Source organism: Meles meles, chromosome 9 (assembly GCF_922984935.1).
Source record: "Meles meles chromosome 9, mMelMel3.1 paternal haplotype, whole genome shotgun sequence".
NCBI classification, from domain to species: Eukaryota; Metazoa; Chordata; class Mammalia; order Carnivora; family Mustelidae; genus Meles; species Meles meles.
In genome coordinates this window covers 21,127,243-21,154,731 of record NC_060074.1, presented here as the reverse complement: position 1 = coordinate 21,154,731, position 27,489 = coordinate 21,127,243, and the positions used below count along the sequence as shown (strand labels likewise).

The window sequence follows — 27,489 nt, the reverse complement described above, 5'->3', positions numbered from 1 at the left end:
TATTCTAAATTTATGATGGACATACTTGACTGTACAATAAGATAAATACATCATATCTTACTACCGAAAACTACCTTTTGTAAACCAGATTTAGAGATATAGAATGAAATGCAAAGCCCTATCAATATATATATATCTAATCTTTCTAAAAGCTCTTTTGTAGTCTTCTGTTTAGAACCTCTTTTGGTTTTTAGGTTATTTAAAAGGTTCAATGTTTACTCATTCACTAAACTAATTAAATAGGTATAATGTGTTTTATACAGGCACTATACAAAGCACAGAGCTGGAATGATAAACCTGCCAATATATGTATGTGTGTATTTCTCTATTCATTCAACAAATATTTATTGAACATCTGCTGTATGCAAGGTGCAGTATCAGGAATTTCTTGATACAAGGGTAAACAAAACAGATACAGTCCCTGCACTACCTACAGTCTAGAAAGACATTAATTAATCATATAATCATACAGATGAATACAAAATTATCACTATGAAAAATGCTTTGAAGGCCAGATGAACAGTGCTATCAGCTCAAAAGGGGATTTGACCTAGTCTTTGGAAAGACAAAACAAGGGCTGAAAAACTCTAAGAAACTGACTTTTGAACTGAGAGCCAAATGATTATTGGAAATTAAGTAGTTGAAGGAGGATGTGAGAAGTAAAGCAGAGATAACATATAATAGGTCTTGTACTGTAGAGAGTGTGAATTACTTGAAATGAAAGGAGCTGTGTGGCTAGAACACAGGGAGCAGGGAGGACTTCGATGCAAGATAGTCAGGAGACTGATGGCAGGTGCCAGGTCAGTGAGGGCCTTTTAAACTTGAAGTCTTTTTCTCCAGAGTAATGGGAAGTCTTTGAGAGATGGTAAACAGTATAGGAATGGGAGGAAAGGGAATGAAAAGGTAATATTTGTTTTCCCAAAAGATTGGTAATAGAAGGAAATGAAGGGAAAGTGAGACCAGTTAGAGGCTCTTGGAGTATTCCTGGACAAAAAGAGCTTGAATTGGAGTGATTGTGGAAATGGAGAAAGATGTCAACCAATCCTCACTGTTTTCCTCTCCTCAATTATTTAATTCATTTTAAAGCCAAATTATGGGGTGCCGGGGTGGTTCAGGCATTAAGCGTCTGCCTTCGGCTCAGGTCATGATCCCAGGGTCCTGGGATTGAGCCCTGCATCAAGCTCCCCACTCAGCTGGAAGCCTGCTTCTCCCTCCCCCACTCCACCTGCTTGTGTTCCTTCTCTCACTGTGTTTCTCTCTGTCAAATAAATAAAATCTTAAAAAAAAAAAAAACTTGAAAATACAACATTCAGTGAACAAATGGCACATTTTCTTTTTATCTTTAACCCAACCTGTAAGCCTCTAGCCAATTCAAAAGCTGTGTCCTGTCAGTCAATAAAGAGACGGTGGCTCACTTTAGGGCTCACTCTTCTGTGGGGAGGGGAATAAGGTCTCATTAACAGCTAAAGAATTACAGAGGGCAGAGTTAAACTGTGCTTCAGAGTTAACTCCTGGAATAAAAAAGCTCTTCATTTTCTCTAGACGCTATGAAAGCAATGTCTCTTGCCTAAAGATGTTTCTAACTTGCCAGAAGAACCTCTTTTTGTACTGGATCTACTCCTATCTTCCTGGATTCTAGCATCCTGACTTGACTTCTTATATCAACCACCTTCTGAAAACTGTCTTCTACCTGACCTGACTGATTTCTCTGCCAACCACCTGCCTTACCCAGTGCCTCATTTGATATTGTCTATCATCTGTGCCTTCTGCTCACGCTTGACATGATAGTCCAACTCCCTGGCTGTTTCTCAAGAGCAGACTGTTACTTAGCTCTGATAGACTTATTACAGAAAATAACATGTAGGACATGAGATTGGACTTGTTAATTTGAGAGTAGTGCTGTATTAAACCTTTCTTAGATCTTTAGAATGCTTACTAACTGGGACTTAAGACTTTCTTTGACTAGGGCTCTCTGAAGACTAAAGTTAAGATTTTAGGGGTGCCTGGGTGGTTCAGTCGGTTAAGTGTCTGCCTTCAACTCAGGTCATGATCCCAGAGTCTTGGGATCCAGCCAAGTCTGGCTCCCTGCTCAGTGGGGAGCCTGCTTCTCCTTCTCCCTCTGTTTGATCTCCCAGCTTGTGCTGTCTCTCTCTGAAATAATAAAGTCTTAAAAAATATAAAGTTAAGATTTTAAAATGGAATAGTTATTATCACCTCTTTCCCCCTATACTGGTGTGGCCAGTAGTACATACTCCAGTATTTGTTTGGTGTGTTATAGTCACCAAATTCCATATTTAATTCTCTTTGGTGTTACCAACAAAAACCATTCAGGTGCCTTTATTTCTGATTTCTTATTACTATGTAAAGCACTCTTAAGTTACTTTCTTTATCCACAAGCTAGCAGAATATTTTATAGCAGCCATAAATATGATTTGAAACTAATGATACTGCTATAGAAAACCAGATCTTATGGTTACTGTTAAACACCAATTCTACTTAAGTCAAATAACTTGCTTAGAATGTATATGTTTATTAGCAATACAACATATGGCAGATTCACTTGTTCATATTAAAATGCTAAATTGACTAGTTTCTGTCTAGATAAATAAGGTTGAAATCGGTACCTTGTATGTAGTGCCTGAAAAAATTATTTTATATATAGCATACTGGTATAAATGAAATGAAATTTATGTGGCACTGAGCATTAACTTCTTCCTGATATTCTGATTTTTAAAAAATATTTAAATATGTTTAGAAATTAATATGAAGAATGTTGATGACATTAATGTGCTTATTTTTGTATATAGTTTGTGTACTCTATTTACTATCTTATAGTTGTGGCTTCTATATCATTAGAACTTTAAAAAGAATTCCTAAAATATAGTAGGATTGTATCTTTGTTTCAGAATTTACTGAAATGGTATGTAGTATTTCTTTCAGAGCAACTAATGATACAGTATGGGATTTTAGCCTTTTGTAAACCTATAATCTTACGTAGTTTCACCCATATGCAAAAAGAATATGACATAAATAGTTACAGCACCAAACAACAGGCATGAATTATTGATTTACAGTGAACATATACATCATACAGGTGAACTCATATGAGCATTTCTGACCTATGGGATATTTGTTTTACAGGAGGAAATAGAAGTAGAAATTATTTTTACAACTTGAATATATAAATCCCCGTTAATACCAATTCTTTGGCCAATTGTTACCACAAAATTGGCTAAAATTAATATTCTTCTGTCATAATAGATCAAGGCAATTTACATTTAGTTTTCTTTGTCTTTTTTGTTTGTTTGTTTGTTTTGTTTTATTCTCTCCATTCCCCAATTATTTCATGACATTTCAGTGCTTCAGAGAATTTAGATGAGCTCTCTTCCTCCAGTAGCTGGTTACTTAACCAGAAGCACAATAAGAAAAGGAGAAAAGACAGGACAAGATTGAAATCTCCATCCTTGACTATCATGAGTACAGCTGCTCGAACAAGGCCACTTCAGAGTTTCCACAAACGAAAACTCTACCGATTGAGCCCTACTTTTTATTGGACTCCGCAGGTAAGGCTGCCTATGGGAAAACGTGAACAAAGATTTTGTCATCAATGTATTTCACATACAAGAGGATACGGATTGTACATGATTGTTTAGAATAATTATATCTAGAAAGCTTTAAATATATAGTTTATAAGACATAGCTATTGACAATATATAAGTGGAATTTAATAAATTTTTTAACATGGCAGTGTATTAAACTTCTCACATCTCCATTTTTTAAAAATACCTTTTATGCTTAAACTAATTTGGAGGAAAATTACGTATCATGGTGATTTAAAATTTTGCTAGTAAGGGTAATAAGGAAAACACAAGTGTACTTTTGCTTAGTAAAAAAAAGTAAAAATCTGCAGAGCTGCCAGTTATTTTGTAGGAAATGGCATCAATCTCCTTTTTAGGATTGGTATTTGTGAATCTTGGAGAGCATGTCTTTTCCTTTGTCTGGAATATAAGCAATGTGATTTTATATATCCATGCTGATACTTTTTACAATTAAAATGTACTTCATTAAAAACATGCATTTTAAAAAGCATATTTTTCATTTGTTAGCAGAATGTTAAATGTACATCTTTCAATACGTATCTAAAACTGTGATAAAGGTCAACATGTTACCTTTAGTTTTCGTTATATGATGTGCTTTTCAGGAAAGTTTTTTAAAGGGAAAATATTTTTATTTAAAGTTTTTACATACAAAGTCATATTTTGTTTAATGATTTTTATTTAAATATGCTATGCGAACTAGATAAATGATATTTTTAAAAATTGAGTATGTAATTTCATAATTATACATAGACTTGCTTATCAAAAATATTGAACGTGTGAATATGCCATAATAGTCGGACTGGAAGGAATTTGCTTGAGTAATTTTGGGGATTTGTTAGATGTTACTAGAATGTATTCTCTGAGATTGTAAAGATTGGCCTTTATTTATCAAACAAAGGAAGAAATGAGTGTGAGATTATTGTTACTAGTAGACCATATACTTTATCATATTCCTCTCATTGTGCTAAGCATTTTCAGTACATTATTTTATTATTATCTCAAAATGTAACTGTGAGATGTTAATTTCCCTTTAGATGCAGAAACTGAGGTGCAGAGAGATTTAAGTAACTTGCCCAAGGTCACACAGCTAGTAAGCAAAATGTCTGATTCCAAACACCATGTTCTTACCCATGGTATTGATGATGACAAAAATAAACCAAATCTCTTTTGTTTTTGAAATCAGTTAAGACAGTATATTTGGGGATAGGGGTAGTGGCCTATCTGGTTAGAGGTATTAAGAAATGCATCATAAAATAAGGGTTTTGAAAGATAAACAGACTTTTGGAAGGTTATGGGAGAGTTAGAGAAAGAATTTTAAGTAAATAGGAAGAGAGATGAAAAAAATGATGGAAGAACAGATGCCCCCGCCCCCAACTTATCGATACTCCAAACTGTGAGGATATTCAGTTGCCAGTTATTTACCTTTCTAAACTTAATAAATGTCCTTTCTCCTGAGAAGCCTTCCTTGACATCCTCACTATAGGATATTAATATAGCACCTTGTTATAAAAATAAGCCATTATTTTAGTATAATCATTTATTTTTCTGTTTTCTCATTACATTGTAAATTCTTAGAGAATAGGGGCTATGTATTTCTGAACCTACAGAGCTTTGAAAAGTAACTGTCCCAATAGTATAAATGCTCAATAAGTAATTTTTTGATGTATGAAAGAATTAATGTAGTGGACACAGGAAGATATTTAAAAGGTAATGGAGAGTGAGAACTTAAAAGTTTACTTTGTGAAATTCACTTTGTGAAAAGGTCTACAACAGTAAGTAATGTCTAATAGAATTTTCTTGTAATGTTGGAAATGTTCCATAAATAACTGTGCTGTCTAATATGGCAGTAACAAAATACATGTATCTATTTAGCACATGAAATGTGGCTAGTGCAACTGAGGGACTGAAATTTCTATTTTATTAATTTTGATTTAAATAGCTACATACGGATAATGGCTACCATACTTGATATGACCAGTCTAGATTCATACTAGCCTCACAGCAGCGAGTACATAATGGCACTCATTCTTGATTTCTAATACCATTCCCAGCTGACAGAAAAGAGGTCTTTGGAGAAATGAGTGATCTTCAGATGTGGGGAGGAGAGGGTATAAGATGAGCTTGGAACATCTCAATGTTACCAGAAAGCAAGGAAGTGTTACCAAAAAAAAAAAAAAAAAAAAAAAAAAAGGATGGGGGGCATGTCAAAAGAACTGAGAAGCTAGTTTGAAGATGCTATCATTGGCCAAATTTTGGGCTATTTTGAACATCCAAATAACTAAGGACAGTAATGAACTATGAACTATTGAAAAAATAAGAAACCATGCATCCATAATGCTGACAGTCAAATTGATTGATAGATAAAAAGGAGAAAGGGAGAACTTTCCCATATAGTAGAATGCTGATTAATATATATGGAGTGAGCACAACTGCAGAATTACACCAACAGTGTAAGAGGGTTCCCCTTTCTCCACAACCTCTCCAACACACGTTGTTTCCTGTCTTGCTAGTCTTAAGCAGACTGTGGGCTGAGTGCAGAGCCTGGCACAGGGCTTGGTCTCACGACCCTGAGATCATAACCTGAGCTGAAACCAAGAGTCAGATGCTTAACTGACTGTGCCACCCAAGTGCCTCTAAGGCATCCATTTTATGTAATAAATTAACTCCTATGCATGTAGCATGGTACTAGTTATGTAGCATCCTTGGTAGAATTGAGAAAATAATAATTTATTTTAAGTCTCTAGCAGAGTACTGGCTGAGAAAAGCTTTTATAAAGGAAACGGAGAAGTTGGAGGAATTATGCTGCAATGTTGCATCTAGTAATTAACTGATCATCATTCTCATTGCAATAAGTACATGTGTGAATTGCAGGGAAAAAATCATCATACTAGTAAAGAATTTAGCAAGACTTTTTCAGCTCCAACACATAAAGAGCCTGGAAGTCATCACTTCTAGCCTTACAATAAGAAAAACTGAACAAACTGAAAATCAGTGCTTTTCATGGACCCATCAAAGAAATGAGGCTAGAGTACAAACTGCTACCCTGAATTACGGAGAGGAAAGTAACTCCAGAGAGCCACAGCAAAGATGTGCTTACCTGGAGTAGAAGCTACAGCAACCATACATTAGTTGGTAGGAACATTTAACTGGTGCTTTTGATGAATTACTGGAGGCTAAGTGTGGGTTAGACTAGCTTGAGAGTGAAAAATTCCTAGGAAGTGTAGTTTTAAAAGTCCCTCCATATATTCATGGACTTTACTTCTAGGTAAAACCATTCAGTTCTCACAGTGAAGATCCTCAGTGGCTGTGACATGGAGGGGGAAGGGATAACTTTTATGAAATGAGGCCAGAAATTGAATACAGCTTTTTCTTCCAGGGAAAAGACTTTAGTAAAATTACAGCTTACCTGGGAGAAAGATTTTTTCCATGGCTGTCCTCTGTAGCCTTTCTGTCTCACCTAATAGGCAGTGCAGTCGAGAGTAAGAAACATGTTTTAAAGTCGCAGACCCACTAAAAGACTAAAATTTAATCATAAGATTATAGTAGATTATGCTATTGTAGGAGGTATGCTTCCCCTCCTTCCCTCCCTCCCTTCCTTTCTTCCTTTCTTTTCCTTCCTTCCATCCATCCATCCTTTCTTCCTTCCTTCTTCCCTTTCCACTTCTCCATCCTCTTCCTCTTCCTCTTTCCCTTCCCCTTCCTCTTGACTTTCTCTTTCTCTTTTATAGGCTCCATACCAAATGTGGAGCATGAGCTCATGACCCTGAGATCAAGAGTCAGAGTCACTACTGACTGTACCAGCCAGGCATCCCTGGTATGGTTCCTTTCCCCCCACTTAACCACCACACCGACAAGATTCTGGTACTGTAACAGTAGGTTACAGCTGCAAAGCATAGACTGTCTCTGAGGAGGAGTAATTAAGGAAGTTAAAAGTCAATAGGGGAGACAAAAACAAAGACATAGAGGAATTTTGAGTCCTCTGGCATTTACAACTATAGCGGATATTATACATAGCCCTCTCTTAGCCAGATTAACATAGTGCCTCATGATAAAATTCTGTTTACCTCAGGGTGCCTGGCTGGCTCAGTCAGAGGAACTTGTGACTCTTGGTCTCCATTTGTGAGTTCAAGTTTCACATTTGGTGTAGAGATTAATTTTTTTTAAAAATTCTGTTTACCTCAGATCCTCTTACCAGATATATCACATAAAGCTTTAACAAAAAATTACAAAGTATGCTAGGAACTGTGAAGAGACAAGGAAACTGTCGGAACCAGGCTTAAATAGGACAAAGATCTTGAAATTCTCTTAAAGAACTATGATTAATACATTGAAGTCTTTAATGGATTAAGTAGAAAACATGTATAGGTACTACAAGCAAAGAGATGTAAACTTTTTAAAAATTCAATTAACAGATAATGTTTATCACTTTCAGATGTAGAGGTCAGTGATTGATCAGTTTTATATAATACCCAGTGCTCATTACATCACGTGCCCTCCATAAAATCCATCGCCCAGTTATCCCATCCCCCCACCTCTCTCCTGTCCAGCAACTATCAGTTTGTTTCCTATAATTAAGAGACTTTTATGGTTTGTCTCCATCTCTGATTTCGTCTTGTTTTATTTTTCCCTCTCTTCCCCATGATCCTCTATTTTGTTTCTTAAATTTCACATATGAGTGAGATCATATGATAATTGTCTTTCTCTGATTGACTTATTTCACATAGCATAATAACCTCTATTTCCATCCACGTCGTTGCAAATGGCAAGATGTCATTTTTTTGATGGCTGAGTAGTAGTCCAGTGTGTCTTTGTGTGTGTGTGTGTGCCATATCTTCTTTATCTGTTCATCTCTTAATGGCCATCTGGACTCTTTCCATAGTTTGGCTATTGTGGACACGGTTGCTATAAACATTGGGGTACAGGTGCCTCTTTGGATCATTACATTTGTATCTTTGGGGTGAATACCCAGGAGTGCAATTGTTGGGTCATAGGGAGTTCTATTTTCAACTTTTTGAGGAACCTCCATGCTGATTTCTAGAGTGGCTGCACCAGCTTGCATTCTCACCAACAGTGTAAGAGGGTTCCCCTTTCTCTACATCCTCACCAAGATCTGTCATTTCCTGACTTGCTAATTTTAGACATTCTGACTGGTGTAAGGTGGTATTTCATTGGGGTTTTGATTTTTATTTCCCTGAGGCCAAGTGATGTGGAACATTTTTCCATGCGTCTGTTGGCCATCTGGATGACTCCTTTGCAGAAATGCCTGTTCATGTCTTCTGCTCATTTCTTGATTGGATTATTTGTTCTTTGGGTGTTGGGTTTGGTAAGTTCTTTACAGATTTTGGATACTAGCCCTTTATCTGATATGTCATTTGCAAATATCTTCTCCCATTCTGTCATTTGTCTTTTGGTTTTGTTGACTGTTTCCTTTGCTATGCAGAAGTCTTTGATCTTGATGAAATCCCAGTTGTTCATTTTTATTTTTGCCTTCGTTCCCTTCCTTTTGGAGATGTGGCTAGCAAGGAGTTGCTGCTGCCGAGGTCACAGAGGTTGCTGCCTGTGTTCTCCTCAAGGATTTTGATGGATTCCTGTCTCACATTGAGGTCTTTGATCCATTTTGAGTTTATTTTTGTGTGTGGTGTAAGAAAATGGTCCACTTTCATTCTTCTGCATGTGACTGTCCAATTTTCCCAACACCATTCATTGATGAGACTTTTTCCATTGGCTATTCGTTCCTGCTTTGTTGAAGATTAGTTCACCATAGAGTTGAGGGTCCATTTCTGGGTTCTCTATTCTGTTCTATTGATCTCTATGTTTCTCTTTTTTGTGCCAGTACCATACTGTCTTGATGATTACAGCTTTATAATATACCCTGAAGTCTGGCATTGTGTTGCCACCAGGTTTGGTTTTCATATTCAACATTCCTTTGGCTATTTGGGGTCTTTTCTGGTTCTGCACAAATTTAAGGATTATCTGTTCCAGCTCTGTGAAAAAAGTTGATGGTGTTTTGATAGGGATTGCATTGAATGTATAGATTGCTCTAGGTAGCAGAGACATTTTTTTTTCTTTCTTTCCTTTTTTTTTTTAATTTTTTTTTTATTTGTTTATTTACAGCATAACAGTGTTCATTGTTTTGGCATCACACCCAGTGCTCCATGCAGTATGTGCCCTCCCTATTACCCACCACCTGGTTCCTCAACCTCCCACCCCCCCGCCCCTTCAAAACCCTCTGGTTGTTTTTCAGAGTCCATAGTCTCTCATGGTTCATCTCCCCTTCCAGTTTCCCTCAACTCCCTCTCCTCTCCATCTCCCCATGTCCTCCATGTTATTTGTTATGCTCCACAAATAAGTGAGACCATATGATACTTGACTCTCTCTGCTTGACTTATTTCGCTCAGCAGAATTTCTTCCAGCCCCGTCCATGTTGCTACAAAAGTTGGGTATTCATCCTTTCTGATGGAGGCATAATACTCCATTGTGTATATGTACCACTTCTTCCTTATCCATTCATCCGTTGAAGGGCATCTTGGTTCTTTCCACAGTTTGGCGACCGTAGCCATTGCTGCAATAAACATTGGGGTACAGATGGCCCTTCTTTTCACTCCATCTGTATCTTTGGGGTAAATACCCAGCAGTGCAATTGCAGGGTCATAGGGAAGCTCTATTCTTAATTTCTTCAGGAATCTCCACACTGTTCTCCAAAGTGGCTGCACTAACTTGCATTCCCACCAACAGTGTAAGAGGGTTCCCCTTTCTCCACATCCTCTCCAACACACATTGTTTCCTGTCTTGCTAATTTTGGCCATTCTAACTGGTGTCAGGTGGTATCTCAATGTGGTTTTAATTTGAATCTCCCTGATGGCTAGTGATGATGAACATTTTTTCATGTGTCTGATAGCCATTTGTATGTCTTCATTGGAGAAGTGTCTGTTCATATCTTCTGCCCATTTTTTGATATGATTATCTGTTTTGTGTGTGTTGAGTTTCAGAAGTTCTTTATAATGCAGAGACATTTTAACACAATATTTGTTCTTCCAGTCCATGAGTGTGAAACGTTTTCCCATTTCTTTATGTCTTCCTCAATATCTTTCATGAGTGTTCTATAGTTTTCTGAGCACAGATCCTTTGCCTTTTTGGCTAGGTTTATTCCTAGGTATCTTATGGTTTGGAGTGCAATTGTAAATGGTATCAACTCCTTAATTTCTCCTTCCGTCACATTGTTAGTATATAGAAATGCAGCTCATTTCTGTGCATTGATTTTATATCCTGCCACGTTGCTGAATTACTGTATGAGTTCTAGAAATTTTGGGGTGGAGTCTTTCAGGTTTACACATAGAATATCATGTCATCTGTGAAGAGTGAGAGTTTGACTTCTTTGCTGATTCAGATGCCTTTTACTTTTTTTTTTGTTGTCTGGTTGCTGACATGAGGACTTCTAGTACTATGTTGAATAGTAGTGGTGATAAGTGGACGTCCCTGCCGTGTTCCTGACCTTACGGGGAAAGCTCTCAAGTTTTCCCCCACTGAGAATGATACTAGCTGTGGGCTTTTTGTATATGACCTTTGTGAAATTGAGGAATATTCCCTCTATTCTTACACTGTGAAGAGTTTTACTCAAGAAAGGATGCTGTACTTTGTCAGATGTTTTTTCTGCATCTATTGAGAGGATCAGGTGGTTCTTGTCCTTTCTTTGATTTATGTAGTGTATCACATGGATTGATTTCCAGATGCTGAAGCACGCTTGCAGCCCAGGAATAAATCCCACTTGGTCATGGTGAATAATCCTTTTAATGTACTGTTGGATCCTATAGGTTAGTATCTTGGTGAGAATTTTTGCATCCGCGTTCATCAGGAATATGGTCTGTAATTCTTTCTGTCATGGTCTTTATCTGATTTTGGGATCAAGGTAAGGCTGGCCTCATAGAAGGATTTTGGAAGTTTTCCTTTCATTTCTGTTTTTTGACACAGCTTCAGAAGAATAGGTATTAATTCTTCTTTAAATGTTTGGTAGAATTCCCCTGGGAATTCCTCCGGTCCGGACTCTTATTTGTTGGGAGGTTTTTTTTTGTTTGTTTCGGTTCGTTTTTTTTTATTCCTGCTTCAGTTTCCTTGCTGGTTATGGATCTGTTCAGGTTTTCTATTTCTTCCTATCTTAGTTTTGGTAGTTTATAGATCTCTAGGAATGCATCCATTTCTTCCAGATTGCCTAATATGTTGGCATATAATTGCTCGTAATATGTTGTTATCATTGTCTGTATCTCTTTGATGTTGGTGGTGATTTCTCCTCTTTCAAATATGTGATTTTATTTATTTGGGTCCTTCTTTCTTTTTGGTAAGTCTGGTCAGAGATTTATCAATCTTATTAATTCTTTCAAAGAGTGAGTTCACAGTTTGATTGATCTGTTCTACTACTCTTTTGGTTTCTATTTCATTGGTTTCTGCTCCAATTTTTATTAATTCTCTTCTCCTGCTGGGTTTAGGCTTTCTTTGCTGTTCTTTCTCCAGCTCCTTTATGTATAAAATTAGGTTGTATATTTAAGACCTTTCTTGTTTCTTGAGAAACACTTGTCTTGTATACATTTCCCTCTTAGGACCACATTTATTTCATCCTAAAGGTTTTGAACAGTTGTGTTTTTATTTTCATGTTTCCATGATTTTTAAAAAATTCTTTAATTTCCTGGATGACCCATTCATTCTTTAGTAGGATGCTCTTTAACCTCTATGTATTTGAATTCTTTCCAACTTTCTTCTTGTGATTGAGTTCCAGTTTCAAAGCATTGATGTCTGAAAATATGCAGGGAATGATCCCAATATTTTGAGACCTGATTTGTGACCCAGTATGTGATCTATTCTGGAGAATGTTCCATGTGCACTCAAAAAAATGTGTATTCTGTTGTTTTGGGGTGGAGTGCTCTGACTGTATCTGTGAAGTACATCTGGTCCAGTGTGTCATTCATAGCCCTTGTTTCCTTTTTAATCTTCTGCTTAGATGATCTATTCATTGCAGTGAGAGGGGTGTTAAAGTCCCCTACTATAATTCTATTATTAACAACGTGTTTCTTTAATTTTGTTATTGTTTAATTTTAATTTTGTTATTCTTTAATTTTGTTATTATTTATATATATATATATAAATATATATATATCTAATATATATATTTGGCTGCTCCCATGTTAGGGACATAAATATATACAATTATTAGATCTTGCTGGATAGACCTTTTAATTATGATGTAGTATCCTTCTGCATCTCTTATTACAGTCTTTGATTTAAAAATCTAATTTGTTTGATATAAGGATTGCCACCCCAGCTTTCTCTTGAGGTCCATTAGCACGATAAATTGTTTTCCACCCCCTCACTTTCAATTTGGAGATGTCTTTAGGTCTAAAATGAGTCTCTTATAGATAGTATATTGATGTTTCTTGCTTGTTTTTATCCATTCTGATACCCTGTATCTTTTGACTGGGGCATTTAGCCCATTTACATTCAGAGTAACTTTGAAAGATATCAATTTAGTGCCACTGTATTACCTGTAAAGTCACTGTTTCTGTATATTGTCTCTGTTCCTTTCTGTGTGTGACTTTTGGGCTCTGTCTTTCCTTAATGGATCCTCTTTAATATTTCTTGCATGACTGGTTTAGTGATCACATATTCTTTTAATTTCTGTTTGTCCTGAAAGGTTTTATCTCTCCTCCTATTTTGAATGACATCCTTGCTGGATAATTTTGGCTGCATATTTTTCTTACTTAGCACCCTGCATATATTATGCAGTCTTTTCTGGCCCTGCCAGATCACTGTAGATAGGCTGTCTGCCAGTGTAATGTTTCTATCCTTGTAGGTTATGGGCCTCTTGTTCTGAGCTGCTTTCAGGATTTTCTTTGTCTCTTAGATTTGCAATTTTCTCTGAAGTGTTGAGTTGTTGACCTATTTTTATTGATTTGAGGGGGATTCTTTCAAAATCCTCCTAGACTTGAATGTCTGTTTCCTTCCCCAGTTTAGGGAAGGTCTCTGCTCTAATTTGCTCCAATATACCTTCTGCCCCTCTCTCTTTCCTCTTCTTCTAGGATCCCAATGATTCTAATATTATTTTGCTTTATAGAATCAATTTATTCTCACTTCATGATCCAGTAGTTGTTTATCTCTCTTTTTCTGAGCTTCTTTATTTTCCATCATTTTGTCTTCTGAATCACTAATTCTCTCTTTTGCCTTATTTATCCTAGCTTTTAGAGCCTCCATTTTTTATAGCATCTCATCAATAGCCTTTTTTATTTTGATTTGATTAGATTTTAGTTTCTTTATTTCTCCAGAAGGGGATTCTGTAGTGTTCTCTATGTTTTTTTTTAAGCCCAGCTAGTATCTTTATAATTGTTATTCTGAATTCTAGTTCCTACATCTTACTTAGGTCCATACTGATTAGGTCCCTGACAGTCAGTACTGCTTATTTTTCTCTTTCTTGAAGTGAGGTTTTCTGTCTTGTTGTTCTGTCCAGAGAAGAATAGATGAATGAGAGGAGAAAAGATTAAAATGGCAACTATGACTCCAGAGAAATAGACAGTAAACAAATTAGAAGAGACTTGAACAGGAAAAAGAAAAAAAAAAAAAAATATATATATATATATATAATCAGACAGGTGAATAGAACAGAGCAATACATGAGATTTGGGGGTATTTTGGTCTGTTTATTAGAAGAAACTGCATCCCAAAATTGCAAAGACAGAAAGTCTTATGTATATACAAAAGTAAAATTAAATACAATGATAGGATAGAATGTAAGTGTAAAAATGAAAATTAAAAAGATTTTAAAAAGTTGATTAAACTGCTTGAAGGAAAGAGGAAAAAAATTAAAGTTGAAAGACTAAGGAGTCTTAGGGAAAAAGCATGAATTCTATATATTTTCTTTTAGTGCTGGAGTTTTGCAGTTCTGTGTGATCAGTAAATTCGGTCTTAGCTGGAAGTTCTTGCTGATCACGTCGGGGGAGAAGCCTGTTGCGCTGATTCTCAGGCGTCTTTTTCTGAGGTTGAATTGCCCTGGATATGCCCGGGGTCCAGGTTAAGTAATCTGCTCCAGATTGCTCTTGGTGGCTTTTGTTCCCTGAAGGCTTTCAGCGCTGCTTTAGAGGATGAGAATGAAAATGGTGGTCTCCCAGTCTCCAGCCCAGGCACTGAAAGCTCAGGGCCCCACTTCTCAGTATACCCTCAGGGAAAAGCATTGAGTCACTCCTGTCTCCCTGCTCTTTGTCCACCCTCCATGGTCACCGAGCCTATGACCATGCATTTCTCTCTCAGGCCTACAATCCCATTGTGAATTCTCCAAACCCTGAAGACTCCTGCGGCTTTCATTGGCATTACTCTTCCCAGGGATGGTGGGGGGTGTCTCACTGTGGTTCTGCTGCTTGCTGGGCCCCTGCTCGGAGAGCGATTGCTGGACCATGCTGTGTTTCACAGTTTATGGCATCCCTACAATGAGAACCCACTCTTGGGCTCACTGATTGAAACCAGCTTCCCTGTTTCGAGGACTGAGAGCTCTGCCACTCTCAAGCAACCGCAGTCTTCCTGTTACCCTGAGAATCCTGTTATATACTGTCCTACCAAGGATTCTACCCTGCTTTGCCACCTGAGCACCTTTCAGTCAGGGATGTCCCTCACCAGAGCAGACTTCTAAAAGTTCAGATTTTTTCACTCTGCTGCTCTACCACTTTCTAGCGGTTGACTTACAGAGGCTCCCCTCTCGTGTGATTTATCTTCTGATCTATTGCCTTGGATTTATTTCTCTGCACCTCCTACCTTGCAGAAAGTGGTTTCTATTTGTAGTTGCAGCTGTTCTTTTCTTAGATTTGTGGTTGAGTTTGCAGGTGTTCAGAATGTTTTAATAGCTATCAAACTGAATTCCTGAGACCAGACAAAACTAAGGTCTCTTACTCCTCTGCCATCTTGGACCTGTCGAGAGATGTAAACTTTTAAGAATCAAAAGTAAATGCTAGAAATCAAAAACACTGTAACCTAAATGAAGCGTACCTTTCATGACCTCATCTGTAGACTAGCTATGACTGAGTAATGAATCAACAAGCTTGGGTAAGGCAAATAGAAACTTCACAAACTGAAATCCAAAGAGAAAAATGAATGAAAAAGCAACAATGAATCTAAGAATTAGAGGGTATTTTCAGAAGGTCTCTCATGTATAATTGGAATACCAGGAAGAGTAGAAGAATGGAGCAGAAAAAACATTTGAAGTAATAATACATTAGAATTTTCTAAAGTACTAAACTACACATCCAGAATACTCAAGCAGAAGAACATCAAGCAGGATAAATGCCAAAAAAAACCCCAAAACAACAACAACAAAAAACCAACAAAAAGTGAAATACCTAGGCATAACAAAGTCAAACTGCAAAAAACCAAAGACAGAAAATCTTGAAGAAAGGCAGGGGGACAAAAATCTTATCTATAGAGGAATAAGTATATGAATCATAGTTGAGTTCTCATCAGAAACCATGTAAGTGAAAAGAGAATAGAATGAAATATTCAGTGGGGGAAAAAAATGTAATGGGCATAATTCATATTTCCATGCCCTAACTCCCGCTATTATGAATGTGACTGTTACAGATTGAATCGTGTCCATCAGAATTCATATGTTGAACTAACATAACCCCTAGTATGTGCTAACCTCTAGTATTTCGAATGTGAGCTTATTAGTAAATAGGCTTGTTGCAGATGTTATTAGTTAAGATGAGGGGATTTAGGATGGACCCTATTCCAGTATGACTGATGTCCTTATAAAAAGGAAAAGTCAGGGGGCACCTGGGTGGCTCAGTGGGTTAAAGCCTCTGCCTTCGGCTCAGGTCATGATCCCAGGACCTGGGATCGAGCCCCGCATCGGGCTTTCTGCTCAGCAGGGAGCCTGCTTCCTCCTCTCTCTCTGCCTGCCTCTCTGCCTACTTGTGATCTCTATCTGTCAAATAAATAAATAAAATATTAAAAAAAGAAAAGTCAGAAGTAGATGCATGTACACAGTGTGAACATCATGTGGAGGTGAAGATTAAGATCAGAATTACTCTTCAGTTAACCAAAGAATGTCAAAGATTGGCAGCAAAACAGCAGCTAGGGGAGAGGTGTGGAACAGAGTCTTCCTTTTAGTCCTCAGAAGAAACCAATTTTACTGACACCTTGATCTGACTTCTCACCTCCAAGAATATGAAAAGTGAGTCTGTTGTTTAAACCACTTGGTTGTGATACTTTGTGATGGCACACCTAGAAAACTAATACATTGACCTTATTTGGAAATAAGGTCATTGTAGATGTAATTGAGTTAAAGATCTTGAGATAAGATAATTTTGGATTTAAGATAAGCCTGTGAGCCTATGAAGGAAATAAAGAAATTAGAGGCATAGAGACACAGAGAAGAAGGCTATGTGGGGATGGAGGCAGAGATTGGAATTATGTTAAAACAGCCATGGAACACCAGGAGCCACCAGAAGCTGAAAGAGTCAAGGAACAATTCCGCCATAGAGCCTTCACAGGAAGCTCAGCCCTGCCAATATCTCAATTTTGTACATCTGGCCTCCAAAACAATGAGAAATAAACTTTTGTGGTTTGAGCCACCCAGTTTGTGGCAATTTTTATGACATCCCTAGGAAACTAATAACAGAGTTTTGTTACCAGGAGTTGGGGTCCTGCTGTAATAAATGATAAAACTGTGAACATGATTTTGGAATTATGTAATGGGTAGAGGCTGAAAGAATTTTGAGGTGAGCCTAGATTCTGTTGAGAGTTCAGAAAGAAGTGAAGAGGATGGAAGGTAAAGGTGCTGTCATCTTGGAGAATACATACATTGTCATGAACAGAATGTTACTAGAAATGTGAGCATTAAAGTTACCTTTGATGCGATTTGAGAAGGAAATATTAGAAACTGAAAGAAAGATGATCCTTGTTATAAGGTTCCAGAAAACTTGTCTGAAAATATTCTACTATTGAATGGAAAATAAAATTTGTAAACATTGAACTCATAGATATTTAGCTGAGGAAATTACTAAGCAAAGTTTGGAATTTATAGTTAGTTTCTCTTTGCTTTTTATAATAAAATATTAGAGGAAATAGATAAATTAGGGAAGTACTTGTTAACTAAAAACAAAACGGAACTTGATAATTTGGAAAACTTTCATCTTGGTGCCAAAACCAAACCATAGTCATATAGCATACTCTGGAGAGAATCCAAGGGTTTGGCTAGACAAGCTTTTGCCAGAGAGGTTAGGCATGTGATGCAGAGATCCAATCAACCATCTTAGTATAAGTCAAAAAATAATGGGGTTATCCATTATTATTATAATTCCCTGCGGGGAACCTTCTTGTCTAATGACAGAATTAGAATCTTGATATATAGGGGAGACCCACAAGGCTTTTGAGAATTTTATATTGACAGAAATAGACTAAAAGGTGCAGAGACTGGATGAAATGAAAGTTGTTAGATACCCAAAAGTTTATAGGCAGGAAATGGACTGAGAGAGCCAACTACTCAGCTAAAACACAAACTGACATTCACAAAAATAGAAGGTGAATCATAGACCTGAATAGGAAAGGGAAACAATAAACCTAGAGGAAAACGTAGGAGAATACCTTCATATTTTGGGGATAGTCATGTATCTTTTTTTAAAGATTTTATTTATTTTAGAGCATGGTGGAGGGGCAAAGGGATAGAGATAATTTCAAGCAGATTCCCCACTGAGTACTGAGCCTGATGCAGGCAGGGCTCGATCCATGACTCTGAGATCATGACCTCAGCCAAAATCTAGAGTTAATCGCTTGACCAACTGAGTCACCCAAGTGCCCTACGATAATCATTCTTAAAAAAATATATAAACAACACTTAAAGAAATAATTGTTAACTTAGGCTTTGTTAAAATTATTAACTTATTTATATTAGAGGCAGCATTAATAAAGTCAAAATATACACTGGAGAAAGATAGTTGCAGTGGATATATCCAACAAAGATTTTATTTCTTGAGTATATACATATATATTCTAAATGGCTAAAAAACAAGAAAAAGACAAATAGCCCAATTAAAAATAGTTACATATTTTAAAATAATTCAAATAATAAATTCTATGTGTATTTTACCACAAGGACTTCTAAATTTAAAAAAAGGCATAAAATTTTAACAAATCTTTCATAAAAGAAGATAGTATGGCCGATAAGCCTATGAAAATGTACTTAAAATCATTACTTGTCAAGGAAATGCAATTAAAATTACAACAAGGTATCATGATATGCATCTACTCTTCTAACTTAGAAATTCCACTTTTAGGAACTTTTCCAGGAGAAATGAATACATATGTACACAAAAAGACTTTATAAGAATGATCATAACAGGTTCTTTACTCATTTCTATTACCCAAATAGAAAGCATCTAACTGTCCATCACCTGGGGTACCTGGGTGGCTCAGTCGGTGAAAGCATCTGCCTTCGGCTCAGGTCATGATCCCAGAGTCCTAGGATCAAGTCTGCTTCACCCTCTCCCTTTGCCCCTCCCCGTTTGTGTTCTCTCACTCAAATAAAATCTTAAAAAATGTCCATCAGCAGGAAAATTATGGTATATATACATATAGCAATAAAAAGGATGGACTGATACAAGAATATAGATGTATTTCCTAGACATTATGTTGAGTGAAAGGAAAGAGTACATAGTCTATGATAAATACAGACAAAACTTACTGGTATTTATACAAATGAGGATTTGTGGTAACTTTAGTTGGGGGGTGCTGTTGATCAGCAAAGGATGTAACCAAGGTTTCTAGGTTATTGAAACTGCTTCCTCTCTCAATCGAGGTGGTGATGGTGGTGGTTACCAGGTATATACATATGTAAAAATTCATCATGTTACATATTTTCTTCACCATAGAAGTAGGCATGTGGCCCATGCTACACATTCAGAGTTACCCTGTTCTTTTTTCTTTTCATCATCTACTGTTGTATAATAAACTATCCCAAATTTTAGTTGTTTAAAACAATTATCTTTCATGTCAATTGCCTGAGTGGTTCTTCTTTCAGTTTTACCTGAGATCTCATACAGTTGCATTAAGATGGTGTCTGGGGTTGGAGTCATTTGGAGGCTTGAATGGGCTAGTGACCTTGGCTTCTTTTTCTCTTTATGTAGTCTCAGGCCTTTTCAGTGGTCTTTTCACATGGTTTCTTTAGCAGGGTAGTTTTACATTGTGACCCAGGCACTCAAAAATGCAAATATGAAAGCTGCCAGTTCTTCTTAAGACTTAGGCCTTAAACTAGTATAAAATTTTCTGTTCAATTTATTGGGTAAAGCAAATCAGTATGGGATTTAATATGGAAGCAACTATTCAAGGGCAAGAATATTGGGAGGGAGACGTGGTTCATTGGAAGCCATCACTGGAGGTTTACTACCACAATCCATTCTCTGGTTCCCATTCATTGACCTCTCATACGTAAAAAATACTTAATCACTTCCTTGAAGTCCCTTGTGTCTCATCCCATTACTTCATTAAGCTCAGGCGTAACGTCTTGAATTTTATCATATTAAATCATGCCCAGGTATCTGAAAAAATACTTTTTTTTAAGTTTTGTTTAAAAATTTTAAAAAAGTAAACTCTACCCTAATGCTGGGCTTGAACTCATGATCCCAAGATCAAGAGTCACATTCCCTACTGACTGAGCCTGCCAGCACCCCTGAAATGAGACTTTTAAGGTGTAGGTCCCTCACATTTGGTTCTTTGGGTATAGATCCTCAAATACAGTTCCTCTGGATTGAAAGACTGATTTGTAAACTAATGTAATTAAATTACTTCCTTTACACGTACCCAACATAACAGTGAGATAGGGATAATCACAATAGACACTGCTCAGATGGGAAAATGGGAGGAATATAGCAGTTCTGAAATACATAGGCCCATGTTACAGATTTGTTGATGTGGGACTGTTTCTCTGGAAGTGGTTTTTGTAGCTGTTATGTCTGCTCTCTGAGCTCTTGGTTACATTCTGTCATCTTTTCTTTTCCACTTAAAAGATCCCCTTTTTGCACGTTTTAGTTTTCTCAGCATACTTCCTGACTGAAGAAGGCTGAAGGCCCAAAATCCTTTTAATTTTGAACTCTTTCTTAGTCCAAGATCAAGTTGTTAAAACTTTGTAGACTTCTTATGTATCACATTAAAATAAACTCCACTGAACAGAAGTCCTATCTGCAAATCTCTTCAAGACAGATCCTTCTGGGGGCGCCTGGGTGGCTCAGTGAGTTAAAGCCTCTGCCTTCGGCTCAGGTCATGATCCCAGGGTCCTGGGATCGAGCCAGGGAGCCTGCTTCCTCCTCTCTCTCTGCCTGCCTCTCTGCCTAGTTGTGATTTCTGTCAAATAAAAAAAAAAAAAAAGACAGATCCTTCTGAATTTTGGACTTTGTGTGGAGGATGCAGTGAGACAGTAAGAGAGGGTATCATGCTTAGTGAAATAAGTCAATCAGAGAAAGACAACTATCATATGATCTCCCTGATATGAGGACATGGAGATGCAACATGGGGGGTTGGGGGATAGGAGAAGAATAAATGAAACAAGATGGGATTGGGAGGGAGACAAACCATAAATGACTCTTAATCTCACAAAACAAACTGGGGGTTGCTGGGGGGAGGTGGGGTTGGGAGAGGGGGGAGGGGGTTATGGACATTGGGGAGGGTATGTGCTATCGTGAGTGCTGTGAAGTGTGTAAACCTGGTGATTCACAGACCTGTACCCCTGGGGATAAAAATACATTATATGTTTATAAAAAAAAAAAAATTGGAAGGGGAGGCGAACCATAAGAGACTATGGACTCTGAAAAACAACCTGAGGGTTTTGAAGGGTCGGGGGTGGGAGGTTGGGGGAACAGGTGGTGGGTAATAGGGAGTATGCACGTATTGCATGGAGCACTGGGTGTTGTGCAAAAACAATGAATACTGTTACGCTGAAAAAAATAAATAAATTTAAAAATAAAAAAAATCTTTTAAAAAATCTTTTAAAAATAAAAAATCTAAAATCAATCAATCTTATATAAAAAAAAAGATACTTAGAAGCACTTTCATCTAGCAGAGAAGATCATTGAAAGTCTCCTTTAAGATTCTTAGAAACTGTAGAGCACCTGGCTGGCTCAGTTGGTAGAGATTGTGACTCTTGATCTCTGAGTTATAAGTTTGAGCCCCATGTTGGGTTTAGAGATTACTTAAAAATAAAACCTTAAAAATCCTTTGATAGAATTCTGGACTGAAGCCACCATTTACATGCAGGGTAACTATTGAAAGATATGAATTTATTGCCATTGTATTGCCTGTAAGGTGACTGTTACTGTATATTGTGTCTGTTCCTTTCTGGTCTGTTACTTTAAGCTCTCTCTTTGCTTGGAAGACCCCTTTCCATATTTCCTGTAGGGCTGATTTGGTGTTTGCAAATTCTTTTAATTTTTGTTTGTCCTGGAAGCTTTTTATTTCTTCTGTTTTCAATGAGCTGGATATAGTAGTCTCGGCTGCATATTTTTCTTCTGCATATATCATGCCAGTCCTTTCTGGCCTGCCAGGTCTCCGTGGTCTGCTGCCAGTCTAATATTTCTACCATTATATGTTACAGACCTCTTGTTCTGAGCTGCTTTCAGGATTTTCTCTTTGTCATTAAGACCTGTGTGTTTTACTGTTAGGTGATACAGTGTTGACCTATTTTTTATTGATTTTGAGGGGGGTTCTCTGAGTCTCCTGGATTTTGATACTTGTTCCCTTTGCCATATTAGGGAAATTCTCTACTCGGATTTTCTTCAATATACCTTCTGCCTCTCTTTCTCTTCTTTTTCTGGAATCCCAATTATTCTAATATTGTTTTGTCTGATGGTATCACTTATCTCTTGAATTCTCCCCTCGTAGATTATCTCTCTTTTGCTCAGCTTCTTTATTCTCCATCACTTGGTCTTCTGTATCACAAATTTTCTCTTCTGCCTCATTTGTCCTAGTAGTAAAAGCCATCATTTTTTATCGCATCTCATTAATAGCTTTTATAATTTCAGCTTGGTCATATTTTAGTTCTTTTATCCAGAAAGGGATTCTCTAATATCTTCCATGCTTTTTTCAAGCCCAGCTACCACCTTGATAATCATCATTCTGAACTCTAGTTCTGACATACTACTAATGTCTGTATTGATTAGGTCCCTAGACATTGGTACTGCCTCTTGTTATATATTTTTTTTGTGTGTGGTGAATTTTTCTGTCTTGTCATTTTATCCAGATAAGAATAGATGAATGAGAGAACAAAATACTAAAAGGGTGCAAAGACCCCCCCCCACCCCAGAAAAATATAGTTAGCAATTCAGAAGAGACTTGGAATGGGGGATTACAAATAAATAAATATATATATACACACACACACATACATATATCTATACACATATATATTTTAGATTGGTGAATAGAACATTGCCACCTGCTTGATTTTGGGTTTATTCTGATCTGTTAGAGGAAACTATGTCCCACAATTTTAAAGAGAGAAATACATATAGATACAAAAAAAGTGTAAATGCAATGAAGGGATGGAATATGACTGTAATGATGAAAATTTAAAAAGATTCCAGAAAAGGAATTGTTAAGATACATTGGTTGGAAAAAAAAAAAAAAGGAAAGAATATGATCAGGCTGGACAGTAGAACAAAGCCATGTGCTAGATTTAGAGTATATTTTGATCTATTAGAAGAAATTGTATCCCACAATTTTAAAGAATAAAAACCTATATGTATATAAAAATAAGGTTAAATACAATGAAGCAATAAAATATGACTATAGCAATGAAAATTTAAAAGATTTTTTTAAAAAGGTATTGATAAGGTACAATAGTTAAGAAAACCTTAAAAGAAGAAAGAGAAAAATTTTTAATAGTTAAGAAAACCTTAAAAGAAGAAAGAGGAAAATTTTTAAAACTAGAATAAGAAAAAGAATTTTAAAAGTTTAACTTTGAAAGACTGAAGGATCATGGGGAAAAAGCCATGAATTCTATGTGTTGATTTCCACTAGCTCTGGCCTTACACAGTTCTCATTGTTCCGTAAACTTGGTCTTGGCTGGATGTTCTTGCTGATCTTCTGGGGGAGGGGCCTGGTGCAGTGATTCTCAAATGTCTTTTGCCAAGGCAGAATTGCACTGCCCTTGCCAGGAGCCAGGCTAAGTAATCTGCTTGGGTTTGATCTTGGTAGCTTTTATTCTCTGAATGCTCTCCGTAAAGCTTTGGAGGATGGGAATGAAAATGGCAGCCTCCCAATCTCCTGCCCAGTGGGAGCCGAGAGCTCGGGGCTGCACTCCTCAGTGTACTCTCAGAGAAAAGTAATCAGTCCCTCCTGTCTCCCTGGTCTCCATCCACACACTTTGCTCACCTGGCCTGTGACCGAGCATTTCTATTTCTGGCACATGGCCCCATTTGGAGTCTCCAAACCCAGCAGATTCCTGCCATTTGCTCCTGTGCCACTCCTCCCAGAAGAGAATGGAGGGGATCTCTTTGGATCTGTCAATTGAGGGGTCCCTGCACAGTGGCATGACTGTGCCTCAGATCACAGTTTAAGGTAACCCCAAACTGAGAGCGCACTCCTCAGCTTTGTCTCTGTAGCCAGCTTCCCTGCTCCAATACCTGGCAGCTCTGCCACACTCTGACACCCCCAGCCTTTCTATGACCCCACAAGTCCTGAGACCACACTATCCCTGAGAGGGCTCCTCCCCCGCTTAGCCTCTGGAGCGACATCCCTCATTGGAGCAGACTTCTAAAAGTTCTGATTTTGTGCTCTGCTGCTCCACCGCTTCCTAGAAGCTGGCCCCTCCCCACTTGGTCTATCTTCCCCTCATTTCCAATTCACTTCTCCTCATGTCCTACCTTCCAGAAAGTGGTTGATTTTCTTTTCCCAGAATTGCTGCCCTTCTTCTCGTCTATCTCCTGTTGAGTTTGTAGGTATTCAGAATGGTTTGGTAACTATGTAGCTGAGCTCCTGGGACCTAATGATATTTCAGTCTGCTGCTCCTCCACCATCTTGCTTTCTCGCCCGTCTTCAGGTCCTTCTTCGTAAAAGTATGCAACCTTGGCCCCTACCCTGTCAGTGTCTCAGCCTTAGGTTAACAGGAGCCACCCTGATTAACTCCTGGCAGAGGATTTCTTTATCCCAATAGGATAGAAGGACAGAGACTCCTGGCACCCAAGGTTAGAATTCTAGATACGGTTTTTTATAGAAACAGTTGTGGGAAATTTGACACAAAGAGTTTGTGTCAATCATAAATATAATTCTATTCTAATGTATTTTTTGAAAGATTTATTTATTTGGGGGGGGGAGGAGGTGCTTTGTGAGAGAATCTCAAGCAAACTACCCTTCCCCGTACCCCATGACCTCAGAGCCTGTCGTAGGAATCTCATGGCCCTGAGATCGTGACCTGAGCCAAAAATCAAGAGTTGGATGTTTAACCAACTGAGCCATCCAGGCTCAATAATTCTATTTTAATTAGAGTAGTGATTTTATTTTATTAATAGGTTTTAGCTAATAAAAATAAGTCAGCAAGAATAAACTGAGGAATTTATTCAGTTGGTTAGATTAGATGCTACTTTATATGATGACAAAAGTGTGTATGTTTTGCCTGGGAATAGGGAAAGTGGTGGTTGAAAAGCCCAAAGTTTTATTTGGTTATGCTCCCAACCACCTTCCTCCATATTGGAGGCTCACAGTGATTGTGATTATTTCTTTCCCATTAATATTTTCAGTTTCTGGGTACAAATTATAAATCTCTGTACTGTAAATACCAATATATCATATGGGCAAAATTTTTAAATACATGGAACTTTATTTGTAGGACCCCTACTTGTTTTTTGTTTGTTTTTTTTTTTTTTTAATTTTCATTTTATTTATTTTTTTCAGTGTAACAGTATTCATTCTTTTTGCACAACACCCGGTGTTCCATGCAAAACGTGCCCTCCCCATTACCCACCACCTGTTCCCCCAACCTCCCACCCCTGACCCTTCAAAACCCTCAGGTTTTTCAGAGTACATAGTCTCTTATGGTTCGCCTCCCCTCCCCAATGTCCATAGCCCGCTCCCCCTCTCCCAATCCCACCTCCCCCCAGCAACCCCCAGTTTGTTTTGTGAGATTAAGAGTCATTTATGGTTTGTCTCCCTCCCAATCCCATCTTGTTTCATTTACTCTTCTCCTATCCCCCTACCCCCCCATGTTGCTTCTCCATGTCCTCATATCAGGGAGATCATATGATAGTTGTCTTTCTCCGATTGACTTATTTCACTAAGCATGATACGCTCTAGTTCCATCCACGTCGTCGCAAATGGCATGATTTCATTTCTTTTGATGGCTGCATAAGCCAAAGTTGGTGGCATCACAATTCCAGACTTCAAGCTCTATTACAGAGCTGTCATCATCAAGACAGCATGGTACTGGCACAAAAACAGACACATAGATCAGTGGAACAGAATAGAGAGCCCAGAAATCGACCCTCAGCTCTATGGTCAACTCATCTTCGACAAAGCAGGAAAGAATGTCCAATGGAAAAAAGACAGCCTCTTCAATAAATGGTGCTGGGAAAATTGGACAGCCACATGCAGAAAAATGAAATTGGACCACTTCCTTACACCACACACGAAAATAGACTCCAAATGGATGAAGGACCTCAATGTGAGAAAGGAATCCATCAAAATCCTTGAGGAGAATGCAGGCAGCAACCTCTTCGACCTCAGCCGTAGCAACATCTTCCTAGGAACAACGGCAAAGGCAAGGGAAGCAAGGGCAAAAATGAACTATTGGGATTTCATCAAGATCAAAAGCTTTTGCACAGCAAAGGAAACAGTTAACAAAACCAAAAGACAACTGACAGAATGGGAGAAGATATTTGCAAACGACATATCAGATAAAGGGCTAGTATCCAAAATCTATAAGGAACTTAGCAAACTCAACACCCAAAGAACAAACAATCCCCTACTTGTTTTTTATCACTCATCTTCCCCCATGGTATCTCCCACTCCCTTGGTGCCTAGTGCTGTTATGTAAGTGTCCTGCTTACCCATAGTATACTTTGTTTCCTAACTTACTTTTTTTCTCCTTGCCTTTTTGCAAATATAACTAATCTGTGTTGTTTCTAGGTCACCCTGCTAATCTCTGGTTAAACTATTTACCAATGATATTGTCACTCTAAAGAATGCTATTTGCATTTTGAGAAGTGCTACAAAAATAATGAATTAAATATAAATTAGTCACATTTGGAGTGTGATATGCTAGCTGGAACACTATTATAAGCAGAAGAATTTTTTTCATTTTTCATAAATTTTAACATGTAAACCAAGAGCCATTTCATATAAATTTATGGTAACAACTGTATTGGGCCTAACATGCTTACAAATTGAGGTAAAATTTATGATTAATAATAAATATAATAACCCTTATGGATAAGGAAGAACTATTCCCATATTTTATCTATCTATCTATCTATCTATCCCTTTATGTATTTTGTTCATTCTCCCCACTCCCTGCCCCTCTGGCCGCCATTAATTTGTTCTCTGTATTTATGAGTCATTTTTGTTTTTTGCTTGTTCATTTGTTTTATTTTTTAAATTCTACATATAAGTGAAATCATATGGTATGTGTCTCTGACTGACTTATTTCACTTAGCATAATACCCTCTAGATCCATCCATGTTGTTGCAAATGGCAAGATTTCATTTTATTTTTCTGGCTGAATAATATTCCATATTCATATACATACCTTATCTTTACCATTCACCTATCAGTAGACACTTAGGTAGCTTCCACATTTTGGGTATTGTACATATTGCTGCAGTAAACATAGGGATGCATGTCTTTTTGAATTAGTGTCTTTGTTTTCTTCAGGTGAATGCTAGGG

The 27,489-nt window shown here is 37.5% G+C and overlaps 1 protein-coding gene across 8 annotated transcripts in view; it reads left to right on the top strand.

The window, feature by feature from the left end:
- The window catches only part of KANSL1L (KAT8 regulatory NSL complex subunit 1 like), a 142,957-nt gene that overhangs the window by 66,343 nt on the left and 49,125 nt on the right, over window positions 1-27,489 (top strand). For 6 of the 8 annotated variants that reach the window (XM_046019238.1, XM_046019232.1, XM_046019234.1 and 3 more), the window contains exon 6: window positions 3,359-3,563. In XM_046019238.1, coding sequence (XP_045875194.1) covers window positions 3,359-3,563 — 205 coding nt within the window. The remainder of the gene's footprint in view (window positions 1-3,358; window positions 3,564-27,489) is intronic. The other 2 variants (XM_046019237.1, XM_046019236.1) reach the window with 2 other exon arrangements.